At 47.7% G+C, this 21719-nt stretch overlaps 1 protein-coding gene across 4 annotated transcripts in view; it reads left to right on the forward strand.

Moving 5' to 3' along the window:
- LOC144828333 (casein kinase II subunit alpha-like) overlaps window positions 1-18791 on the forward strand; it is a 213553-nt gene extending 194762 nt beyond the window's left edge. For all 4 annotated transcript variants that reach the window (XM_078686446.1, XM_078686445.1, XM_078686449.1 and 1 more), the window contains 4 exons: window positions 12705-12805; window positions 14948-15096; window positions 16739-16819; window positions 18263-18791. In XM_078686446.1, the coding sequence (XP_078542572.1) occupies window positions 12705-12805; window positions 14948-15096; window positions 16739-16819; window positions 18263-18378 (447 nt within the window). In that variant the 3' untranslated portion in view covers window positions 18379-18791. The remainder of the gene's footprint in view (window positions 1-12704; window positions 12806-14947; window positions 15097-16738; window positions 16820-18262) is intronic.
- The last annotated feature ends 2928 nt before the right edge of the window (window positions 18792-21719 follow it).

Consider the following 21719-nt stretch of genomic DNA (forward strand, 5'->3'; position numbering starts at 1 on the left):
CGGTATCGTTTGCGTTCGGTCCCGAATTTCTTCCAACTCATTAGATTGGATATCCGGGGGGTCATTTGACTCTTCGGGGATCGAGGCCTAGTCAACGCAGCAAGACCATCGACGACAACATGGAACGGAGCCCGTTCAAGAAGTGTCCCGTGTGCGGTTCGAAGTACCCGCACATCGACGTCCATCCCGTATGCAACAAGTGCCTGTCGCCGGACCACGACGAGGCCAGCTGTATGGCCTGTTCAAAATTTCGATCGAAGAAGACGATCAAGCTTCGGCGCGTGGCGCGCCTCGAGGCCCGGCGATCGGCTCCAGCACCGGTGGACATCTTCGACGACCCCGAAGCAAATGAGCAAGTGCGTCACCTGCAGATTTCCCCGGCAACGGTGGAGGTCGAGTCCGGCGACGGAGCGGACGTCCACAGCCAAGACATAGAGGAAATCGTCGAGAAGGTAGGGGACGACGAAGAAGCATATGGGGCCACGGAAGATAGCTCGGAGGATGAGCTATGCCCCGTTCGTACTATTACAATGGCTCAGGTCACGGGATCGCCACACGGCCTTACCCAAGACCTTACACCTCGATCCACGGCCCCGCCTTCCGGCCCGGCCTCGGACACCTCCGCGGAGCCGCCATTTCCTAAAACGAAACTGAAACCATCGGTATCGACGCAACCAAAGATGGCCGAGGCGCCATCGAAACCGAAGACGTCTGCTCCGCAATCGACGCCGTCGTCTTCGGAGGCCTCCAAAGCCATGAAAGCTGTCGACCAGACAAAGGTGCCGAAGGTGGTCAAGGAGCCAAGCTCGAAGAAAGGCAGCGAGCCAGTGTCCAAGGCGGTCGAGCCGAAGCCCAGGAAGGCAGTCGGGCCTGCAGCTGGCAACACTGTCGACCCGAAGACCACAAGGCCCGTCGGGGCGCCGTCGGTCAAGGGCGCAGAGCCGAGGTCGGAGGCTCTCACGCCAAAAAGTAAACCTGCCGATCCGAAGCTGTCGGCTTCGACGTCTGCGGCCGTGGACAGTGATCGAAGCGCACCGGTCAAGGGTACTCCTGCGCCTCGACCAGATAAACCGAAGTCATCGACGCCCGGAAGCGGGCCGAGGTCACTGGTCGCGTCGACGAAACCATCCGTGTCCTTTACCAAGCAGGTCTCAGACTCCCTCAAGCGGATTAAGGACAAGGCTTTGGCATCGGAACCGAAGAATCCTTCCACTCCGAAGCAGGCTGAGCCGCCGAAAACCGCCTCGACGCCGATCCTCTATACGTTACCGCCTAAGGTGGCGCCGAAGGCCTTTGCACCGCGATCGGTGCCCAAAGACACTGTGTCGAAGCCGACTCCCCAGACTGGGACTGCAAGTCATCGACATCCTTTGCTGGCAGAACGGTCGGAGCATTTTATCGATGCCGACACCGGGAAGCTCACGCTCTACAAGAGGAAAATAACGTCTCAACCTCTGGAATCGTATACAATTCCTCTGAAACGCAAAAAACCAGCAACAGACACTCCAGTACTGGTGGAACAGATTCTCCCACAGCCTAGGAGAAGTGCGACACCTTCACCCACATACTCAGAGGGGGATGAAGGGGAGCAGGATGAGGAATACAATTTCCCAACAAATACAGAGCCTGATGAGCAACAGGACTCGTGGATGGACACAGGTGATCAGGGGGACCAGCAAACGGCCAAGATCCTCAGGTTTATAACGTTAAACCATCACCCACTGAAGACTCTGCGGCTTTTAATGCATTAATTGAAAGGGCAGCTACAAACCATAAGGTGGAGATGCATGCTGACCCTGTGGAAGTGGACTTCCTTTTTGACACTTTCTCTGCTGCTGAAAAGACTGTCAAAACTCTCCCGATGTTAAAAGGGGTCCTTAAGCATGCGGCAGACATCTTCAAGGAACCTACAAGATCAAGGGTGGTCAACCCAAGAATAGAAAAAAAATACAGACCTGCACCTGGCGACCCAACTTACATAAGAGGCCAGTTGCCTTTGGACTCTTTGGTGGTATCTAATGCCCGCAAGAGGGCAAACTCCCAAACAACGGGTGAAGCGCCTCCCTCGGACAAAGAGTCAAAAGTGCTGGAGGCATCTGGGAAGAGGGTAGCAGCGCAGGCGGGCAACATCTGGCGCATAGCAAACACACAAGCTCTGTTGGCCAGATACGATAGGGCGCACTATGACACCCTAGAGCAGCTCTTGCAACACCTTCCAGACCAGCTTAAAGAGGGACCTGAAATGCTTATCCAGGAGGGAAAGCTCATCTCCAATGCGGCTATAAAATGTGCGCTCGACGCTGCAGACACAGCGGCTAGAGCAATCAACACTAGTGTGATGTTGAGGCGTCAGGCATGGCTCCGCATCTCAGGATTCAAGCCAGAGATACAGACTACTATCCTCAACCAGCCCGTTAATCCAGACAGATTATTTGGCCCAGAGGTAGACACCACCCTGGAGAAGATCAAAAAAGATACGGAGACTGCCAAGTCCATGGGGGCTCTCCAGTCACAACAGTTTCGAGGGTCCACTTTTCGTCGCTCAGGCACTCGAGGTGTTAACAGGGGGCACATGTCGCAGCAGACGCCATTCAATAAAGGTGGTGCGCAATCCTCGTACAGCAAGCAGGGCAGAGGCGGTTACAGAGGAAACAGTGCCAAGGGTAGAGGCAGAGGCAACAACAGTTCCCGTTCCTCTGCCACCAACAAACAGTGACTCCATGTCACTGCCCCCCGACCATCCAACACCTGTCGGGGGGAGACTCCAACAGTACCTGCCGGTCTGGACGTCCATCACCACAGACAGGTGGGTCAGGAAACTTATCCAGTTCGGCTATTGTTTGGAACTGACATCCACTCCACCAAACATACCCCCAAACCAACGTCCTATGTCGGCAGAGCACTTGCACTTATTGCAGCAGGAAGTTCTGGTGATGCTGCAAAAAGGCGCTATAGAGCTCGTGCCAGTGGAGGAAGAAGGAACAGGGGTTTATTCCCTGTACTTCTTAATCCCGAAAAAGGACGGCTCACTCAGACCAATTCTAGACCTACGCCCCTTGAACCAATACATTCTTTCAGAACACTTCCACATGTTAACACTGCAGCAGGTTCTTCCCTTGTTACAACAGGGAGACTTCCTCGCAACCTTGGACCTCAAGGATGCTTACTTTCACATACCACTCCACCCGTCCCACAGAAAATACCTCAGGTTCACCATACAAAACCGGCATTACCAGTTCAAGGTCCTCCCCTTCGGAGTGACCACTGCTCCCAGAGTGTTCACAAAATGTCTGGCGACAGTGGCGGCGCACCTCCGGAGACAAGGCATACATGTCTACCCTTATCTAGACGACTGGCTTGTTCAAGCAAAGTCAGCCCAGCAGTGCGCCGCAGATATGTCCCACACCATTCACCTCCTTCACAGTCTGGGGTTTTCGCTAAACTATCCCAAGTCGCACCTTCAGCCAGCCCATGTGCGGCAGTGTTTGGGCGCGACAATCAATACGCTAGCTGCCACAGCTCAGCCGAACCCAGCGACTATCGACAACATCCAGTCGCTAATCCAAAAGTTCAGACCGCAACACTCACTTCCAGCGAGAGTGTTCATGCAGTTGATAGGCATGATGGCCTCCTGCATCTTCTTAGTCCCGCACGCCAGGTTGCATATGCGTCCGCTCCAAGAATGCTTGGCGCATCAGTGGAATCAGGCTCACGGACAGTTGAACGACCTAGTGTTGGTGACGGGTCGGGCATACAGCTCTCTGCATTGGTGGAATCCACACAACCTTTGCAAGGGCCGACCGTTCCAGGAGCCTGTACCACAGATTGTCCTAACAACGGACGCATCTCTCCAGGGATGGGGGGCTCATGTGCTCCACTACACGGTGCAGGGACTATGGTCGACGCAGCAAAACAAGATGCACATCAACTACTTGGAACTGATGGCAATCTTCATGGCTCTCAAGTCCTTCAAAGTACATTTGTGCAACAAAGTCGTGTTGATCCGGACGGACAACATGACCGCCATGTTCTACATTCAAAAGCAGGGAGGAACGCACTCTCCACAGCTGTCTCATCTGGCTCAGAGCATGTGGAAGTGGGCCATTCAGAGGAACATCTTCCTCATGGCGGAACACCTCCCGGGCAAGGACAACCAGATGGCGGACCTGCTCAGCAGGTACAGCCACCAAATGCACGAGTGGGAGTTACATCCATCTGTCCTCCACCCGTACTTCCAGCAGTGGGGTCATCCAGAGATAGACCTGTTTGCCACAAGGGAAAACGCCAAATGCCAAAGCTTTGCCGCCAGGTTCCCTCACCCACAGTCGCAGGGCAATGCGATATGGATGAACTGGTCAGGCAAATTTGCGTACGCTTTTCCCCCAGCGCCTCTCATTCCGCTGGTGGCAAGAAAGCTAAAGCAACACTCGATGACGCTCATCCTAGTTGCTCCAACGTGGGCTCGCCAACCATGGTACACCACGTTTCTGGAATTCTCCGTGGTACCGCATCAAAGGCTGCACCTCACACCCAGGCTCTTCACGCAGAACCATGGCGACATTCAGCATCCAGATCCGCAACAGCTCAATCTGGCGATCTGGCTCCTGAGGTCTTAGAGTTTGGCTACCTTAACTTGCCGCCTGAATGCATGGACATCATCAGGGAGGCAAGAAAGCCCACTACCAGAGCTTGCTATGCAGCAAAATGGAAGCGTTTTGTAATTTACTGTACAGAGCACAATATCAACCCGCTAGATGCATCCATTCCTAATATCTGCTATTTGTTACATCTTTACAAATGCAATCTAGCATACGCTTCCATTCGGATACACTTATCCGCCATAGCGGCTTATCTCCAAAACAGGCAGCATCTCTCTGTCTTCCGGGTGCCTGCCATTAAAGCATTTCTAGAAGGGCTAAAGCGGGTCATCCCTCCCAGACCCCGCCAGCTCCTGTGTGGAACCTCAATGTGGTACTCACCAGATTGATGGGTCCCCCCTTTGAACCTCTGCATTCATGTGAGATTCAGTTCCTCACATGGAAAGTGGCTTTTCTCATTGCCATCACGTCTCTACGACGTGTTAGTGAGCTGCAGGCGCTCACAATTCAAGTGCCATTTATACAAATTCATTCAAACAGGGTGGTACTGCGCACTAACCCCAAGTTTCTTCCAAAGGTGGTGTCGCAGTTTCATGTCAACCAAACCATCGAACTGCCCGCATTCTTTCCAAACTCAGAAACAGTAGCAGAAAGAATGCTCCACACACTTGATGTCAAAAGAGCGCTTATGTACTATATTGACAGAACACAACATTTTAGAAAGACACAGCAACTCTTTGTTGCCTTCTCACCCCAGCATAAAGGCAACCCCATTTCCAAAGCAGGAATAGCCAGGTGGATCGTTAAGTGCATTCAGATTTGTTATCAGAAGGCTAAGCGCACGTTAACGGTCCCCCCCAGGGCGCACTCCACGCGCAAGTTGGGGGCCTCCATGGCTTTCCTAGGTAACATTCCTTTGGAAGACATTTGCAAGGCAGCCACATGGTCTACACCACATACGTTTACCAAACATTACTGTGTAGATGTGCATTCCAAACAGCAGGCAGCTGTAGGACAGGCTGTTCTTAAAACACTTTTTCAGACTTCTGCAACTGGCACGGGCGGCCGCCGTTAATGGAGGGACTGCTATGTATTCTATGCTATAGATATGAATTTAGCAGCCCACATGCCTCGAACTGAATATGCTACTTACCAGTATGCAACTGTTCTTGGCATGTAGGGCTGCTGACATTTATATCGCCCGCCCTCCTCCCCGGCGCCCGTAGCGGCTGCAGACTTTTCTTGCATTCAATCTCTAGCATGGCCATCGCTTACACTAATACACTCCATCTTTGCCACAATGGCTAAAAACAATCTGGGGATGGAGTCGATGCCCATGCGCACTGTAGTCCAGGGGAGGAGCCACCTATCTCGTGATACTTCGAAGACTCTTCCAGGACAACAATGTGCAATCATCCGGACCCAACACTAGGCGGCGATCTATGCTATAGATATGAATGTTAGCAGCCCTACATGCCAAGAACAGATGCATACTGGTAAGTAGCATATTCATCTCTCTGCTTCTGTAGCTGTAGTGGGGCACACTTGGCAGCTGCCCATGCACAGGAGCTTCTGTATTGCACACTGACTGTCCATCGCCGTTGCTGCCCAATCTTAGGAGAGATCCTGAGTGCCCTGTAGTAATCTCTAGCAGCCTGGACACAGCTGGGGTTGTCCTTCGTGCAGGCACCTCTGCTCTGTGGCTTCATTGCTCCTTCAGAAGAATGGAGTATGGATCAGCCGCGGTCGGAGATCCCTTTGTGCACTGCTGCTCTTGGTTGGTTAGTCCACTGGTGGGCCTTCGAACGCTTGCCCTCGCTGCTTGAATGAATCCTGTATGCAGCGTGTGCCAAGCAGACAGTTGACTCGATGGCGCCATTATTTGAAAAAGCTTAACACCAAGACTTCACCTCCCTAAAGTCTCCTAACCTGTCTAAAGCTGGTCTCTCTGGCTCCTGACCTCATTTACCGCAGGGGATTTTGGAGAACCCAGAGTGAGCATCAGCGCTTATTCCATTGGTCCCTCCAGCTCTACTCCTTATCGCCATGGGGGGCTCGCCAGGCTGATGTTTCTGTTTGTGTGTTATTATGATTAATCTTACTACCTTATTTAAAGCCACACATACTTTCTTTCATCACTGCTCAAACATTCTGTCAGCATCCTTTGCACACCAGTTTAAATCTTCATCTAGTTACAGGTCACATTGTTTCAAATCTGTACAGCACCCACTGTGTGATGTCCCTCCACCCCCCCCCCCCAGCATTTGTTGCCAATCCTGTGCAAGGAACAGGACTTGTACTGACAGATATTTAAATACACCTCCTTCCCTTGATCTGGAGTGTTCTTCGACATCTTATTAGTATGAACAAAGCCAAACCAGATTTAGAAGGAAGTGCATCTTGATACATGGTCACAAACATTATATATGCCCGTATATACGCGAGGTTCCAGAATCATTTTTACAAGTGAAGTTCTTTGCAGAGCTACTCTCGTCTTCCAGATCCCTACAACAGCTTCTACGGTCCTCACAGTCCCCAGGCACAGTAATAGGGTCTCACAACGTAGGATCTGGGAATCTTTCCTTCATCTTTTTACCCTTTCTAAATGAAGACCGATGTGAGACCATGTTATCTAATCAACCCCTGTGCTGACACCTCTCCCCTGTTATTCCCTGTAGTCTTACCTTCTTTTCTCCTGTTACTCCATGTACTTTCACCCCTCCCGTGTTGTACCCCGTGGCCCTCTTGTCTCTTCTCTCGTTACTCCATGTACTGTTACCTCTCTCGTGTTGGACCCATTCTGACTCTTGTATATTGTAACTCATGTAATATCACCTCTCCCTTGCTATACCCTGTTCCTCTATGTATGTGTATGTATAGAATTTATAAAGCGCAGGAATCACCCCCGAGGGATATCTCCGCGCTATCATTGCTGGAAAGTCAGATGACCCAGTGCAGATGAAGATTACACCCTGAAAAGTGCAGTTTTTAGCAGTTTCCTAAAGTGTTCAAAATTGGAGCATTTACGCAGGTCCATAGGTAAGGCGTTCCAAAATTTCGGGGCCAGATGGACAACAGTTTTGCCGCAAGTCCTAAGCTTCTTGAACCAGGGAACCACTAACAGCCTTTTCCCTTCTGACCTAAGATGACGATTGGGACACTAGACTTTCAATTTATATGCCAGATAGCTGGGGCTTGTGCCATACAAAGCTTTGTGAGTGAGGCAACCAAGCTTAAGATTAATTATTTGGCGGATAGAGAGCCAGTGAAGCTGTTTTAATAAAGGGCCTGTATTCTTGCCTTTTGTTTACCCCCAGGTAATGTCACCTCTCCTGTGTTGTACCCTGTGTTCCACTGATCTCTTGTTACTCCATTTATTCTCACATCTTCCCTGTTATTCCCTATTGTCTTACCTTCTTTTCTTGTGTTTGTCCATGTACTGTCACCTCTACCGTGTTGTACCCCCTGGTATTCTAATCTCTTCTCTTGTTACTCCATGTAGTGTCGCCTTGTAACCCATGATCTGCTCATCTCTTTTCTAGCTACGCCATATAGTGTCACCTCTCCCTTGTTGTACCCCATAGTCTTCTTGTGTTACTCTGTATAATGTCACCTCTCTTCTGTTGTACCCCAGGGTCTTCTTGTGTTACTCTGTATAATGTCACCTCTCTTCTGTTGTACCCCAGGGTCTTCTTGTGTTACTCCATGGAGTGTCACCTCTCTTCTGTTGTACCCCAGGGTCTTCTTGTGTTACTCTGTATAATGTCACCTCTCTTCTGTTGTACCCCATAGTCTTCTTGTGTTACTCTGTATAATGTCACCTCTCTTCTGTTGTACCCCAGGGTCTTCTTGTGTTACTCTGTATAATGTCACCTCTCTTCTGTTGTACCCCATAGTCTTCTTGTGTTACTCTGTATAATGTCACCTCTCTTCTGTTGTACCCCAGGGTCTTCTTGTGTTACTCTGTATAATGTCACCTCTCTTCTGTTGTACCCCAGGGTCTTCTTGTGTTACTCCATGGAGTGTCACCTCTCTTCTGTTGTACCCCAGGGTCTTCTTGTGTTACTCTGTATAATGTCACCTCTCTTCTGTTGTACCCCATAGTCTTCTTGTGTTACTCTGTATAATGTCACCTCTCTTCTGTTGTACCCCAGGGTCTTCTTGTGTTACTCTGTATAATGTCACCTCTCTTCTGTTGTACCCCAGGGTCTTCTTGTGTTACTCCATGGAGTGTCACCTCTCTTCTGTTGTACCCCAGGGTCTTCTTGTGTTACTCTGTATAATGTCACCTCTCTTCTGTTGTACCCCAGGGTCTTCTTGTGTTACTCCATGGAGTGTCACCTCTCTTCTGTTGTACCCCAGGGTCTTCTTGTGTTACTCTGTATAATGTCACCTCTCTTCTGTTGTACCCCATAGTCTTCTTGTGTTACTCTGTATAATGTCACCTCTCTTCTGTTGTACCCCAGGGTCTTCTTGTGTTACTCTGTATAATGTCACCTCTCTTCTGTTGTACCCCAGGGTCTTCTTGTGTTACTCTGTATAATGTCACCTCTCTTCTGTTGTACCCCATAGTCTTCTTGTGTTACTCTGTATAATGTCACCTCTCTTCTGTTGTACCCCAGGGTCTTCTTGTGTTACTCTGTATAATGTCACCTCTCTTCTGTTGTACCCCAGGGTCTTCTTGTGTTACTCCATGGAGTGTCACCTCTCTTCTGTTGTACCCCAGGGTCTTCTTGTGTTACTCTGTATAATGTCACCTCTCTTCTGTTGTACCCCAGGGTCTTCTTGTGTTACTCCATGGAGTGTCACCTCTCTTCTGTTGTACCCCAGGGTCTTCTTGTGTTACTCTGTATAATGTCACCTCTCTTCTGTTGTACCCCAGGGTCTTCTTGTGTTACTCTGTATAATGTCACCTCTCTTCTGTTGTACCCCAGGGTCTTCTTGTGTTACTCTGTATAATGTCACCTCTCTTCTGTTGTACCCCAGGGTCTTCTTGTGTTACTCCATGGAGTGTCACCTCTCTTCTGTTGTACCCCAGGGTCTTCTTGTGTTACTCCATGGAGTGTCACCTCTCTTCTGTTGTACCCCAGGGTCTTCTTGTGTTACTCTGTATAATGTCACCTCTCTTCTGTTGTACCCCAGGGTCTTCTTGTGTTACTCTGTATAATGTCACCTCTCTTCTGTTGTACCCCAGGGTCTTCTTGTGTTACTCTGTATAATGTCACCTCTCTTCTGTTGTACCCCAGGGTCTTCTTGTGTTACTCCATGGAGTGTCACCTCTCTTCTGTTGTACCCCAGGGTCTTCTTGTGTTACTCTGTATAATGTCACCTCTCTTCTGTTGTACCCCAGGGTCTTCTTGTGTTACTCTGTATAATGTCACCTCTCTTCTGTTGTACCCCAGGGTCTTCTTGTGTTACTCCATGGAGTGTCACCTCTCTTCTGTTGTACCCCAGGGTCTTCTTGTGTTACTCCATGGAGTGTCACCTCTCTTCTGTTGTACCCCAGGGTCTTCTTGTGTTACTCTGTATAATGTCACCTCTCTTCTGTTGTACCCCAGGGTCTTCTTGTGTTACTCTGTATAATGTCACCTCTCTTCTGTTGTACCCCAGGGTCTTCTTGTGTTACTCTGTATAATGTCACCTCTCTTCTGTTGTACCCCAGGGTCTTCTTGTGTTACTCCATGGAGTGTCACCTCTCTTCTGTTGTACCCCAGGGTCTTCTTGTGTTACTCCATGGAGTGTCACCTCTCTTCTGTTGTACCCCAGGGTCTTCTTGTGTTACTCTGTATAATGTCACCTCTCTTCTGTTGTACCCCAGGGTCTTCTTGTGTTACTCTGTATAATGTCACCTCTCTTCTGTTGTACCCCAGGGTCTTCTTGTGTTACTCTGTATAATGTCACCTCTCTTCTGTTGTACCCCAGGGTCTTCTTGTGTTACTCCATGGAGTGTCACCTCTCTTCTGTTGTACCCCAGGGTCTTCTTTTGTTACTCCATGGAGTGTCACCTCTCTTCTGTTGTACCCCAGGGTCTTCTTGTGTTACTCCATGGAGTGTCACCTCTCTTCTGTTGTACCCCAGGGTCTTCTTGTGTTACTCTGTATAATGTCACCTCTCTTCTGTTGTACCCCAGGGTCTTCTTGTGTTACTCCATGGAGTGTCACCTCTCTTCTGTTGTACCCCAGGGTCTTCTTGTGTTACTCCATGGAGTGTCACCTCTCTTCTGTTGTACCCCAGGGTCTTCTTGTGTTACTCCATGGAGTGTCACCTCTCTTCTGTTGTACCCCAGGGTCTTCTTGTGTTACTCCATGGAGTGTCACCTCTCTTCTGTTGTACCCCAGGGTCTTCTTGTGTTACTCTGTATAATGTCACCTCTCTTCTGTTGTACCCCAGGGTCTTCTCATCTCTCTTGTTACCCCTTAAACACCGTGGTATTCTCATCTCTTGTTACTCCATGCACTGTTACCTCTCCTCCTTTGTACCTTGTGGTCTTCTAATCTGATTTGTTACTCCATGTTGCGTCATTTCTTCCCTGTTATTGCTCATGGACTTTCCACCTTTCTTCTTTGCGTTCCTTATGTCTTTCGCAAGTCCTTCTTGATCCCTTCACCTCTTCCCTTTTATTCTCAGTTGTCTCTACTCCTGTTCTTCCCCAGTGCTCCCGGTCATTCCTTTGCCTCCTAGTCTCTTCATCCCTCCCCTCCTTTGACATTTTCTCCCGCTCCCACAGCCTTCCCACAGTCTTCCCACAGCCTTGCCCAGTCTCATCAGCTGCCAAGTGGCTTCATGTCCTGCTGATGCTCGTACAGCACTTACTGCCCTATCGAAGCAACTGACAAGTCGTTTCCCATGTGACGGTGACAGTCACGCCTGGCAGTGCCTACTGCTTGATGCGCAGCATGGAAGCCCAAACAGCTAGACCATGAAGACACGGGTACCAGAAGGCCAAGCATGCGATGTCTGAAGGTGCTGCACGTCATGGGAATCACTTGACACTTGGATGGTCTCCTTTCCCTCCTCCCCTGATACCCTGTGGTCTGAACTTTCCTGTTTTACTTCAAGGTCTCCCAGCCTTTCTCTCCTCTTATCTCCCCCATGGCATTATAGACATTTAAACTTCCTCGTGATGGTCCCTCGAGTCCTTCCTCCTCACCCCCTGCTTTAGCCTGCAGTTTTCCAGGCCACGCTTATCTGATATTTGCAATATTAATAACTTACTTGCCTCCTGTTATTTCCTCACTCTCCGTTCACCCTGATACTTATGTCTGCTCATTCCCAGGTCTTCTTTTGCAGAGTCTCCCCTATCTCCTCAAATTATCACCTCTTCTCCTGAGAGTGAGACATTATTGTCCATTTTCTGCCACATCATTAGCATGAGGCGCTCCGCCTCATCTGGATTCCAAGAGACTGCTCTCTATTTAAGGCCCCATCTGCGCCGGGTACACATGGCCTCGTAGACTGTATAATCTACCACTTAGATTAATGTTACTCCAGAGCGGGGCAAGTTCAGTGAAGCATCTGTACAGTCTGCATAGTGCAGTGTGAGCGTTGCAGAGCAGTGCTTGATCAGGGTTCATTTTAGCCTCTCATTATATCCTTGCCATAACATTTGCACTGTTTTGAGAAGAGGTGGGTACACCTTGAAAACTGGCCACCACGTGCTGCAATAATTCAGGCATCTCTGCCCATGCCAGCTTCTGTATCCTGGGTGCATTCTGCTTTTGACTGTCAAGATGGCTCTGGGCAATGCAGCTTGCCTTGAGTAGGTGCTCACCATCCCATGGTGCCTTACTACCTGTGTGGTTAACAAGCAGGCCTCTGTGTTGGATGAGATTGTGTTGCTGTGTAAAGGCCTGGTCACCTTCCATTAGGGTGGGCACTGAGGGTATTGAAAAATCTCATGGTCATTGTGTCTACGTCCGTTAAACTAATGCCGCCTTCATGAGCTTGTATCATACAAACACTTGATAGCACGATGCAGGATATTTGATTTACAGTTTGAAATGCTCTTTTCCTTGTCTCACAATTTTTCCCCCCAAACAAACCTTTTCTCTAATTATGCTCTTGTGTGTTTTTTATAAACTCACTTTTTGTTTATCGCCAAAACAGCTTGTACGGATCGCCAAGGTTTTGGGCACAGAAGACTTGTACGACTACATTGACAAATACAACATTGAACTGGATCCTCGATTTAACGACATTCTAGGCAGGTGGGTAGCATTGCGTGTCCATCCTCGAGGCTTCCTTTTTGGATGGCTTTATGTGCACACCGGCTGCATCTATGCAGGTCTGCCTTTACAGGAGGTCCCCACCTGGCCAGTTAACACATCAAGGGGAAACAGTCAAAACTTAAAACAGCATCTGCCCCTAAGAGGGAAAAGCGGCTTGCGTAACTGGGGCGGACTAGCGTATACCCAATATAAACCATTGTAACACACTGGCATTGCAGCTCTATAAGCCTGCTTGTGGTGGTAGGAGAGATCCCTTGCACCGGTGTCCTTAACTGCGTCTTGGAACACATCAATTGCTAGAGTAGCTTTCTAACCAAGTTTCAAAACATTTGCTAACCCAGATGTTACCGTTTAAGGCCGCACATTACAGAGTGATGGCTTGACATCTGAGTTGTGTTAAGGGGTTGTTCTCGGCACTGAACATTGTGAGACTGGGGTCATGCATGCATAAACGACCCGACTAGACATGACTGGGCTGGACTGCATTACTCGCTGCACCAATATCTACCTATTTAATATGTACAACACCAGACGGTATGTTGTCCTGCTTCACTCCGCATCAACGCCCTAAGTGCTTGAGTGCTCCTGCAGCGGTGCTGCACTGTTGGCCAACTCTGAGCTTACTTGGAGTAGAATCTGTGCTGGACCAAAGGCACTGGAGTTGTTGGCAGTGGAGAAGTCTTAGTTTGGGTGAATTCAAATCTAAAGTTGACCCCAAAGTGGACCTAGCTTATGCATGAATGTTGTACAAGCTGTAGTTCCAAAGGCTTGGCGAGTTTGTTGATCCATCTCCAGTGGCAAAACACCTTAGTGATCTTTAAAAAACTTCCAATTAAATAACTCAGTGGTGTATGGAATCAAGGGTGTACTCTGCAAGTGAGCAGCCAACCTTGGGAAGCTAGATTAATGAACCCGAGAACCCAGTAAAGACACGGTACTAGTAATAAGTTGGATGGAGTCCAACATTGGCGTTAATATTCCAGTTCAAGCAGGTTAATGACCATGAGTTGTTGTATCCCAGATAAGGTAAGCAAAAGCCTTTGTAGTGAGTCTGCTGGGGGAAGCAGTACCTACCCTTCCGTTCTTGTAATGTTGAGTTTTACTTTCTATGGAAAATTGCATTTTTTGGTCTGATGGTAACTCTTGAGTCGTGTTACAAATTTCTAAGGCATTTGACCGGTTTAACTTAGTTTTGCTACATTCACTTGTGTCCAGATTAGTCAAGGAGCACAAAGGTATTTGTAGTGAACTTAAGAAGGTGTTTACATTTTAGGGCCCATGGTTTTTTTCTCTTTGCTGGAGCACATAGTACTGAATTGATCTAAATTTGGAATGTACAAGGGGTTAGGGAAGCAACTTATCGTACCTGGGACTCTATGGTTGAATAACCGAGGAAGAGAAGCTGCCATCAAAAAAAATATATAAAGGTAAAACAAATAATAATAATTATACCCGTGGATGAGCATTCAGGACCTGGATATACAGCAGGAGCCATTTTGTGGGTCACTTGATCCATGGATTTGTGGAAGGGAATATATTGGGGAGCAGATGGGGAAATACCCGACCCCATGGTAATAAGGGGAAAAGTTAAGAGCATGACACTGTTTAATTCCAACATAAACATTTTTGACTTGCAGCATATGCAGTTCCAAAACGCAGAATCATTTTGGTTGCCATCTTGGCACTACCAGTCATTTTCAAAGTCCTCAGATTTGAAACCAAATGTTAAAACGGACAGAAAATTTTAAAATAGGCCCTAAGGGCAGGACACCATGCACAGTCTGTCAAGCAGGGTGGGTGCGGACTGTAGACTTGGGTACAGCAGGAAGACTTGATCAAATCCTTTGCCTATGACGAAAGGTGAAGACGGCAGGCTCTGGGGGTGCAAGTTTTGGCACAGGGTGTGTGGTCAAAGGTTCTTCTACCCAGGCTTTATACTCCCACAATTCAAAAAAGGCTATGAAGATTGTGCTTGGGTTATAAGAGTGTTAATGTGTGTGGGGTGGTATGGGATAGGTTTGTACTTGTTATTGGGCCCATATAACTTCAAGGTTACCCTTAGAACGACCCGCCCCACAGACTTGGAGTTTTTCATACCTTTTACATGTATCTTCTTTTCAGACACTCCCGAAAGAGATGGGAGCGCTTTGTCCACAGCGAAAACCAGCACCTGGTGAGCACAGAGGCCCTTGACTTCCTCGACAAACTGCTCCGCTACGATCACCAAGCACGGCTCACGGCACGAGAAGCAATGGACCATCCGTACTTCTGTACGTAACGTACACCGCGCGCATGTAAAGGACGGTGATGGTAGTTGTGCATGTGCCAGCTGAGATGCTAGTGAAACAAGAGTCACTGTCTGTTATATACGCATTATATGTGTACTCGCTTACTCCTCGCACTGTACAACAAAGGGTATGAAAGCATGTGTGTTCTAATACTATATAAAGATGACGCCGAGAGCTTCTAGGCAGAAGTTGATAATCACAGGAGGACACCACAGATTCTTCTGAATACTGTACGTACCTGTTTGGACGAGCTTGAATCCAGTAGAAAAGCAGGAGAGCCAGTGTACTACTGCCTCACAGACTGTACGCATGTCAACAGGATGGCGGCTCAATGGTTGTGGCATCCGACAAGCCCAGGACACACGGATCACCTGTTCGATCAGTTGCCTGGGGGTTGTCGCTGCAGTAAGGTGTGGCACCAGACTGATACTGTGGTTGCAGCAGATTTGGTCTCAAACTAGAGTAGAACTTTTTGCTTGCACTGACAGTCTGACTTACCTTAGTTGGCTAGCACTCTCTTCTCTACTGGGTCTCTTGGCACATGCCATTTCACAGGACACTGCCAGTACAGCTGGCAGAATTGTTGATTCCAGAGCTGTTCGCATAGTGCTTCTGTGTACTCTTGCTTCGGTTCAACTCTAGGTGCTGTTAGCATGTTGGAGTTGATTCTGCAGTCCCTTAGTGCTGTCACCACAAAGCAGCACAGAACAGTAACTCTGCGATGCTAGCGCTGCACCTGTGGTAGGACTGCGGTATCAATAACACGGTCTGTACACGGTTTCTAGAGTACACCTGATTCAACGATGTCTGGTTGTTGTTAGAGCAGGGCCATTGGAGCAGGTACTACACAGACCCTGTTATTGTTGCCTGACAGCTGCACTGTGCTAACCGCTCCAGTGGCCCTGCCCAGAGAGCAGCCCGTCACTGTCCCATCAGCTGTCCTCTAGCATCAGAGCAGGGCAGCTGTCAGGTCATCATAAAATAGATAGTGCCTGGTTGTTTTTATAGCAGGGCCATTGGAGCAGGTAGTACACAGACCCTGTTATTGTTGCCTGACAGCTGCACTGTGCTTACAGCTCCAATGGCCCTGCTGAGGGCAGCCAATCACTGTCCCATCAGCTGTCCTCTAGCAACAGAGCAGGGCAGCTGGCAGGTCATCATAAAGTAGATAGTGCCTGGTTGTTTTTATAGCAGGGTCATTGGAGCAGGTAGTACACAGACCCTGTTATTGTTGCCTGACAGCTGCACTGTGCTTACAGCTCCAATGGCCCTGCTCTGAGAGCAGCCAATCACTGTCCCATCAGCTGTCCTCTAGCAACAGAGCAGGGCAGCTGTCAGATTATCATAAAATAGATAGTGCCTGGTTGTTTTTATAGCACATAAAATAAGTGCCCTTTGTCAGATTCCCGGTGAAAGGACGCTGACTTGGCAGCCAGTCCTGAGTGACACCGGCTGACTTTATCAAAACTTTAAGTGTTCTCTGATTGGAGGCGTCAGTGCTGGAGATTCAGAGCACCAGCATGGGCTCCTGTGTCCTCTTGGACTACGGTTAGAAGCTATAGAAGGAAGCGTACAAGAAAGGCTGTATATCTGAAGAGTGATCTCCCTGCTTGGTTTCTTGCAGACCCAGTGGTAAAGGATGTGACTCGCATGGGACCGGCGACAGGCAGCAGCACCCCTGTCAGCTCCTCCAGTTTGATGGCAGGTAATGGCGCAGCTTTGCACTTACAGGGCCTCTCCTTCTGTCTCCATTTCATCTTGGCCTCTTTGGTGTAATTTTTTAGTTAAAAACAAAAAAGCTCAGGATTAAACAGTTCTGCAGCAGCGGGGGTCTTCAGATGTAGTGGCCAAGAGTCAGTTGCTGATGAAGAGAAGGCCAGGGTACATCAGATTGTTATGAATGTATGACGATACAACGCATGGTGTTACCACGCTGTAGTTAACAGTACGGTTGTTACAATGATTGCGTTGTTACCACGTGTGGCATTACATCGCAAGTCGTTTCAACGACTTGCGCTAGGTGGCACGCTGGACTTGGGAATAGTATAAATTACTATTCCTGCTCCAGTTAGCGCAACCGCAGGGAAGGTGTTAGATTTAAAATCCAACACATTCCCTGGTGTTGCATGCCACCTAGCGCAAGTCATTGAAACGACTTGCGATGTAAAGCCACGCGTGGTAACAACGCAGTTATTGTAACAACCGCGTTATTAACCCGCGTGGTATTGCCAGCGTTGTAAACGCTGTCTCCTGATTGTTATGTAGGATCTTTAACAATCTCCTTAAGTTGAATTTGGTGCTGTGAAAACCAGCAGTTCGTGGTAAGGCTGAAAACTGTGCTCAGAGCTGGCTTTGACTAGGGTACAAGGTGGTGGGCATTGGGAAGTGAGGTGCAAGGCGGAGAGCCACGAGGAAAACCATTGGCGTGGGAGGGCATGGCTACTGAGCGGAGTAAGGCTGTTTAGGCAAAGGTTTTTAAGGTGGGATGAGCAGGCTGGCTTGGCTTGGATTGGATGTGGTGATGGTGTGGATTTGGGATCTGTGCTTTAGGGGGGCAAAGCTAGACCGTGGATTTGCGAACAAGGGGGCTACAGAGGACTACAACATTGGATGTAGTGGGATTGGAGTAAGTCAGTAGAAAGTGAGGGAGAGCATGCAAACTGGCTAAGAATGGCAGACCACAGATGATCAGGGCTGAGAGGAAAAACTATGGACAGGAAGCGGGTGGTGCACAAGCAAGGCCACAGGCAGTGGGTAGAGCGGAGCACAGCCACTGTTGCAGGGGGAGACAAGTGGGGAGAGGTGTAAACCATCAGGCGGGCTGCTCAAGGTCATAGGCACAGAGTAGCACCGAATGACCAGCAGATACAGGGAAGGCTGACAGTGCCTGAACATGGGAGATGCCAAGGCTGGGTTTCCCATTATGTTTGCATGAATAGTGAGTCCACAAGTAAAAAATGAGTACTGCCGAATACCTTAACTGACATGGTACTGGAAGCGCTTGCTTGTCCTTGGTGCAGGACCAGGCACCCAGTATTCACCATGAGCTCTTTACCTTGCCTCTCTTCTTGATCCAGTTTTGTTTCAATGTACAATGACTGCAGTCCTAGGATGCTTCCCTTCCTCACAGTCCTCTCTCTTCCCACAGGCATTGCCTCCATGGCGGCCTCTCAGCCCATCAGCGGCATTGCTGGATCTCCTGTCATCTCATCTCCAAGCTCCCTGGGTGCACCGGTGGTGGCAGCAACTGGCGGTCAGCCCTGAGCTGCAGTGTCCATCCCTGACCTCCACCAGTGCCGCACTTCTCTCGTCACCAAGGTCCAGTCCCACCACCAGTCGCACAGATCACCCGCTGGGAGCCAGCCTGAGGACAGAGGCCACACCCTCGCTGGGACTTCACTTCTGTTTTTGTTCAGGATGAAAGACGAATGAGCAAAAGAAAGAGAAACACTGAAAGCAATCACAGGGTTCATTTCCCTTTGTTTCCCTAATAGTAAATATATATAAATTATATATGGATACAGACAAAACTCAAAAATAAACAATTTTCTGTTGTGTCTGTGCCGGAATAAAAGATTTAGCTTTGTTCTTTTCCTGATGACGGTGTTTAGTAATGCAGCTACAATGTAGAAATTTCAAATGGATAATAAAATTTATTTTATATGTCCCTAAAAGGACACTCCCTCGTCGGGTTCCTTCCTATAGCTTACAAGAAACCTGGTGTCTTGCTATACACTCCCAAACAAAAGAAATTTAGCACTCCCAAGATGAGGCTCTGGGTAAAGCAGGAAGAAACACCTGTAAAGGAGACTGGGCACTCACTAAAAGAAGCAAATCAAAAGGCAGTCTAAAAAAGAAAGCATGATATTTTATTAATACAACATTCTCTAACAGAAAGACTTTCCCAAATGTCAAATGAAACGGGTAAAACAACATACAAATGTATATAGATATGGTACTGTTCGCGCAATATGAAACTTTCAAAATAAATGTGCAGAAGCCAGTAATAATAAAATACTCACAAGTAATCAAATGCATGAGATAAAACACAAACCAATAATAATAATAATGGGACACTCACAAGTCAAATGTAAAGGAACAAAACATAAGCAGATAATGGACGTCCAATGCAAGAAACCAGCACTGTCAAATGCCAAGAATTACCACTGTCAAATGAGACTCCAATATAAAGAGCGTGTATACACAACATGATAACATCACAGAGCAATTAAACTTCTAGCTTATACATCACCATTTGACAATATATCATTCTGGTCAACATGACTGGGAAGCCCTTTTCAGTCATCCTGAAGTCTTAAATGGGACAGCAAAAATTTCCCAGTGACTTTGCGTCCACCCCACGAGTGAGTTTCTGTATGAGTGCCAAAACTTCCTGACTTTAATACCTTTTACTAACACAGAGACATCAAGAACTTCCCACCTCCCTTCATCTATTGTAAAACCAAGGCTGACCTACATGTCTATTTCAAGGCCAAGACGAAAGCTGTCCGAACCCCCTCTTTTGACTCCAATACAGAGAAGGGCATTCCTCTCTCACGCTTTCAAACGCACATCCCACACGTTATGTTCCAGCTAGGCTGTTTTGCTCTGTGCTGAGAAGAAAGAAAAACATCCCTCTGAAGCTGCAAGAAGGCACTAAATGAAATCATGCAAGAACACAAAAATGATAATCTACATTCAAAATGGAGTCAGTGGTCAAAACAATATCACAATACAAAAATGCATATAGCATTACACATGGTGAGGGAAACGTTAAATAAAGATGCTTCAATGGAGAGTTTCACCAGATTATTGTGCTTTACATATTGTTCTGCCACAATATCGTATCCAGATGATAAACTCCCACAATATCCTGAAGGTAAGTACATACAGACAAATGTACCTTTATAAGCCTTCGCTCCACATCTCTGTAACTTGTATGTATGTGTGTGTGTGTATATATATATATATATATATATATATATATCAAGATATGTAGGGAAGGACCCGCTGTGAAAGAGTGCGCTCTACCTGGGGCCAAGTGGTGGAACATATATATAGCAAGATATGTAGGTGTAGAGTTAAGAATGAATGTGTGATGGTATTCGTAAGCCGGAATCACACTGTGCCTTCAAAGCGCCGTCATTAGAACAAATGTGTCTTTAGTACACATTCGTTCAACACACAAGTCGTTATAACGACTTACCTTAGGGGGACTCTGGATTTTGGAATAGGTTAATTTACTAATCCAACTCCAGTATGTGCAACAGCACGCTAAGTTGTTATAACGACTTGCGTTCTAAAGACGCGTTGGTTCTTTTGCCGAAAAGGCACAGCGGGATTCCGGCTTCGGTCTTAAGGACATTTCCCATTAAGAATAGTTCATCTTTACTTACCCATATGTACTTAACTTTGCGATATTGTGGAAGTCCATATTCTGGCTACAACCTTTCTGTAGAACGATATTCTGATATACAACAGTTGCCTCGCTGTCGTTACTTTCATTTGCTCAGAAAAGTCTGATCTGGTGCAGATGCTGCAAGAGATGTCTTTCTTCTATTTCAATTTTAAAATGTAATGCTAATTCAAAATGTTTATAGCTAAGGTAAAGCTGGAATTAACAAAAAAAAAGGTGCATTATGTAGACTCTATAAGGACCGACACAAGATGAGTATTGGCTCTATCTCCTGTGGAAACAATTGAGGTATGGAGAAGTTCAGAAAGCTGGTAAAACGAAGGTGCAAGCTGTAGACATGTGAGTATGACCTTAAAGTTGGGCATGAAACTCTCTGTATTCAGAAAATCTGTAGTCATTCACATCCCCTTTCTCTGTTTTACTGCCAACCTTCACATCCCGTGATGGAGCCATGGATTGGCTGCAGTTTTGATTTATGAAGCTGGTACACTGTATGATTGGTCCTGGCTCTGTCTGTATCTTCTGAGCATGAACAGAACTTGTATTTAGTTCCAGCTCTAAGTTTTTGATCAGGTCCTGAACTATCCTAGACTGGCAGCTGCATCCTCCTGTGGAAGCCAATGATCTGAACTGTCTGAGAAGGGGAAACGCTGCCCATACCCGGAGGACTAACACAGGGCCAAGTTAGGTAGAATCTGCAGAAAAAGACCATGCCCTGCAGCCAAATGACTGCAGCCACCTAGGTATTAAATGAATGAAGGATATCTGTGATACCTGAGAGTTATCGAAGTTCAGGAACCATTGAGGGCTATGTGGCTATTGGTAAGGCTGCTATGCCCCCTCACCTATCTGACCTGTATCACCCTTCCCTATACCGGAGAGGGAACAAATGATTTCCCTTGTATTCTAGATCATTGGGGTGCGTCCTTTTGGCATGAGCGCGGACTACTTTTCAAGAACAATTTGAACAATCCTATGATGTCAATTTCTAGAGAAACGTTGAGTTGCCTTTTACGTATGTTTTTGGTATTTGTACAATGCAGACATAGCCAAAAGGCACCAGAACGCTGTATGCGGTCGAAGGCTACGATACAGTCCGTGAGTGCTTGGAGTGGGTGATGGGTTTTAGGAGCAGAAGTGGGCTGTTTCTCTAAAGTGATTTAAGTGTCTTCAGATCTTTGCTAACCTG

The sequence above is a fragment of the Lissotriton helveticus genome, chromosome 4_1, assembly GCF_964261635.1.
Source record: "Lissotriton helveticus chromosome 4_1, aLisHel1.1, whole genome shotgun sequence".
NCBI classification, from domain to species: domain Eukaryota; kingdom Metazoa; phylum Chordata; class Amphibia; order Caudata; family Salamandridae; genus Lissotriton; species Lissotriton helveticus.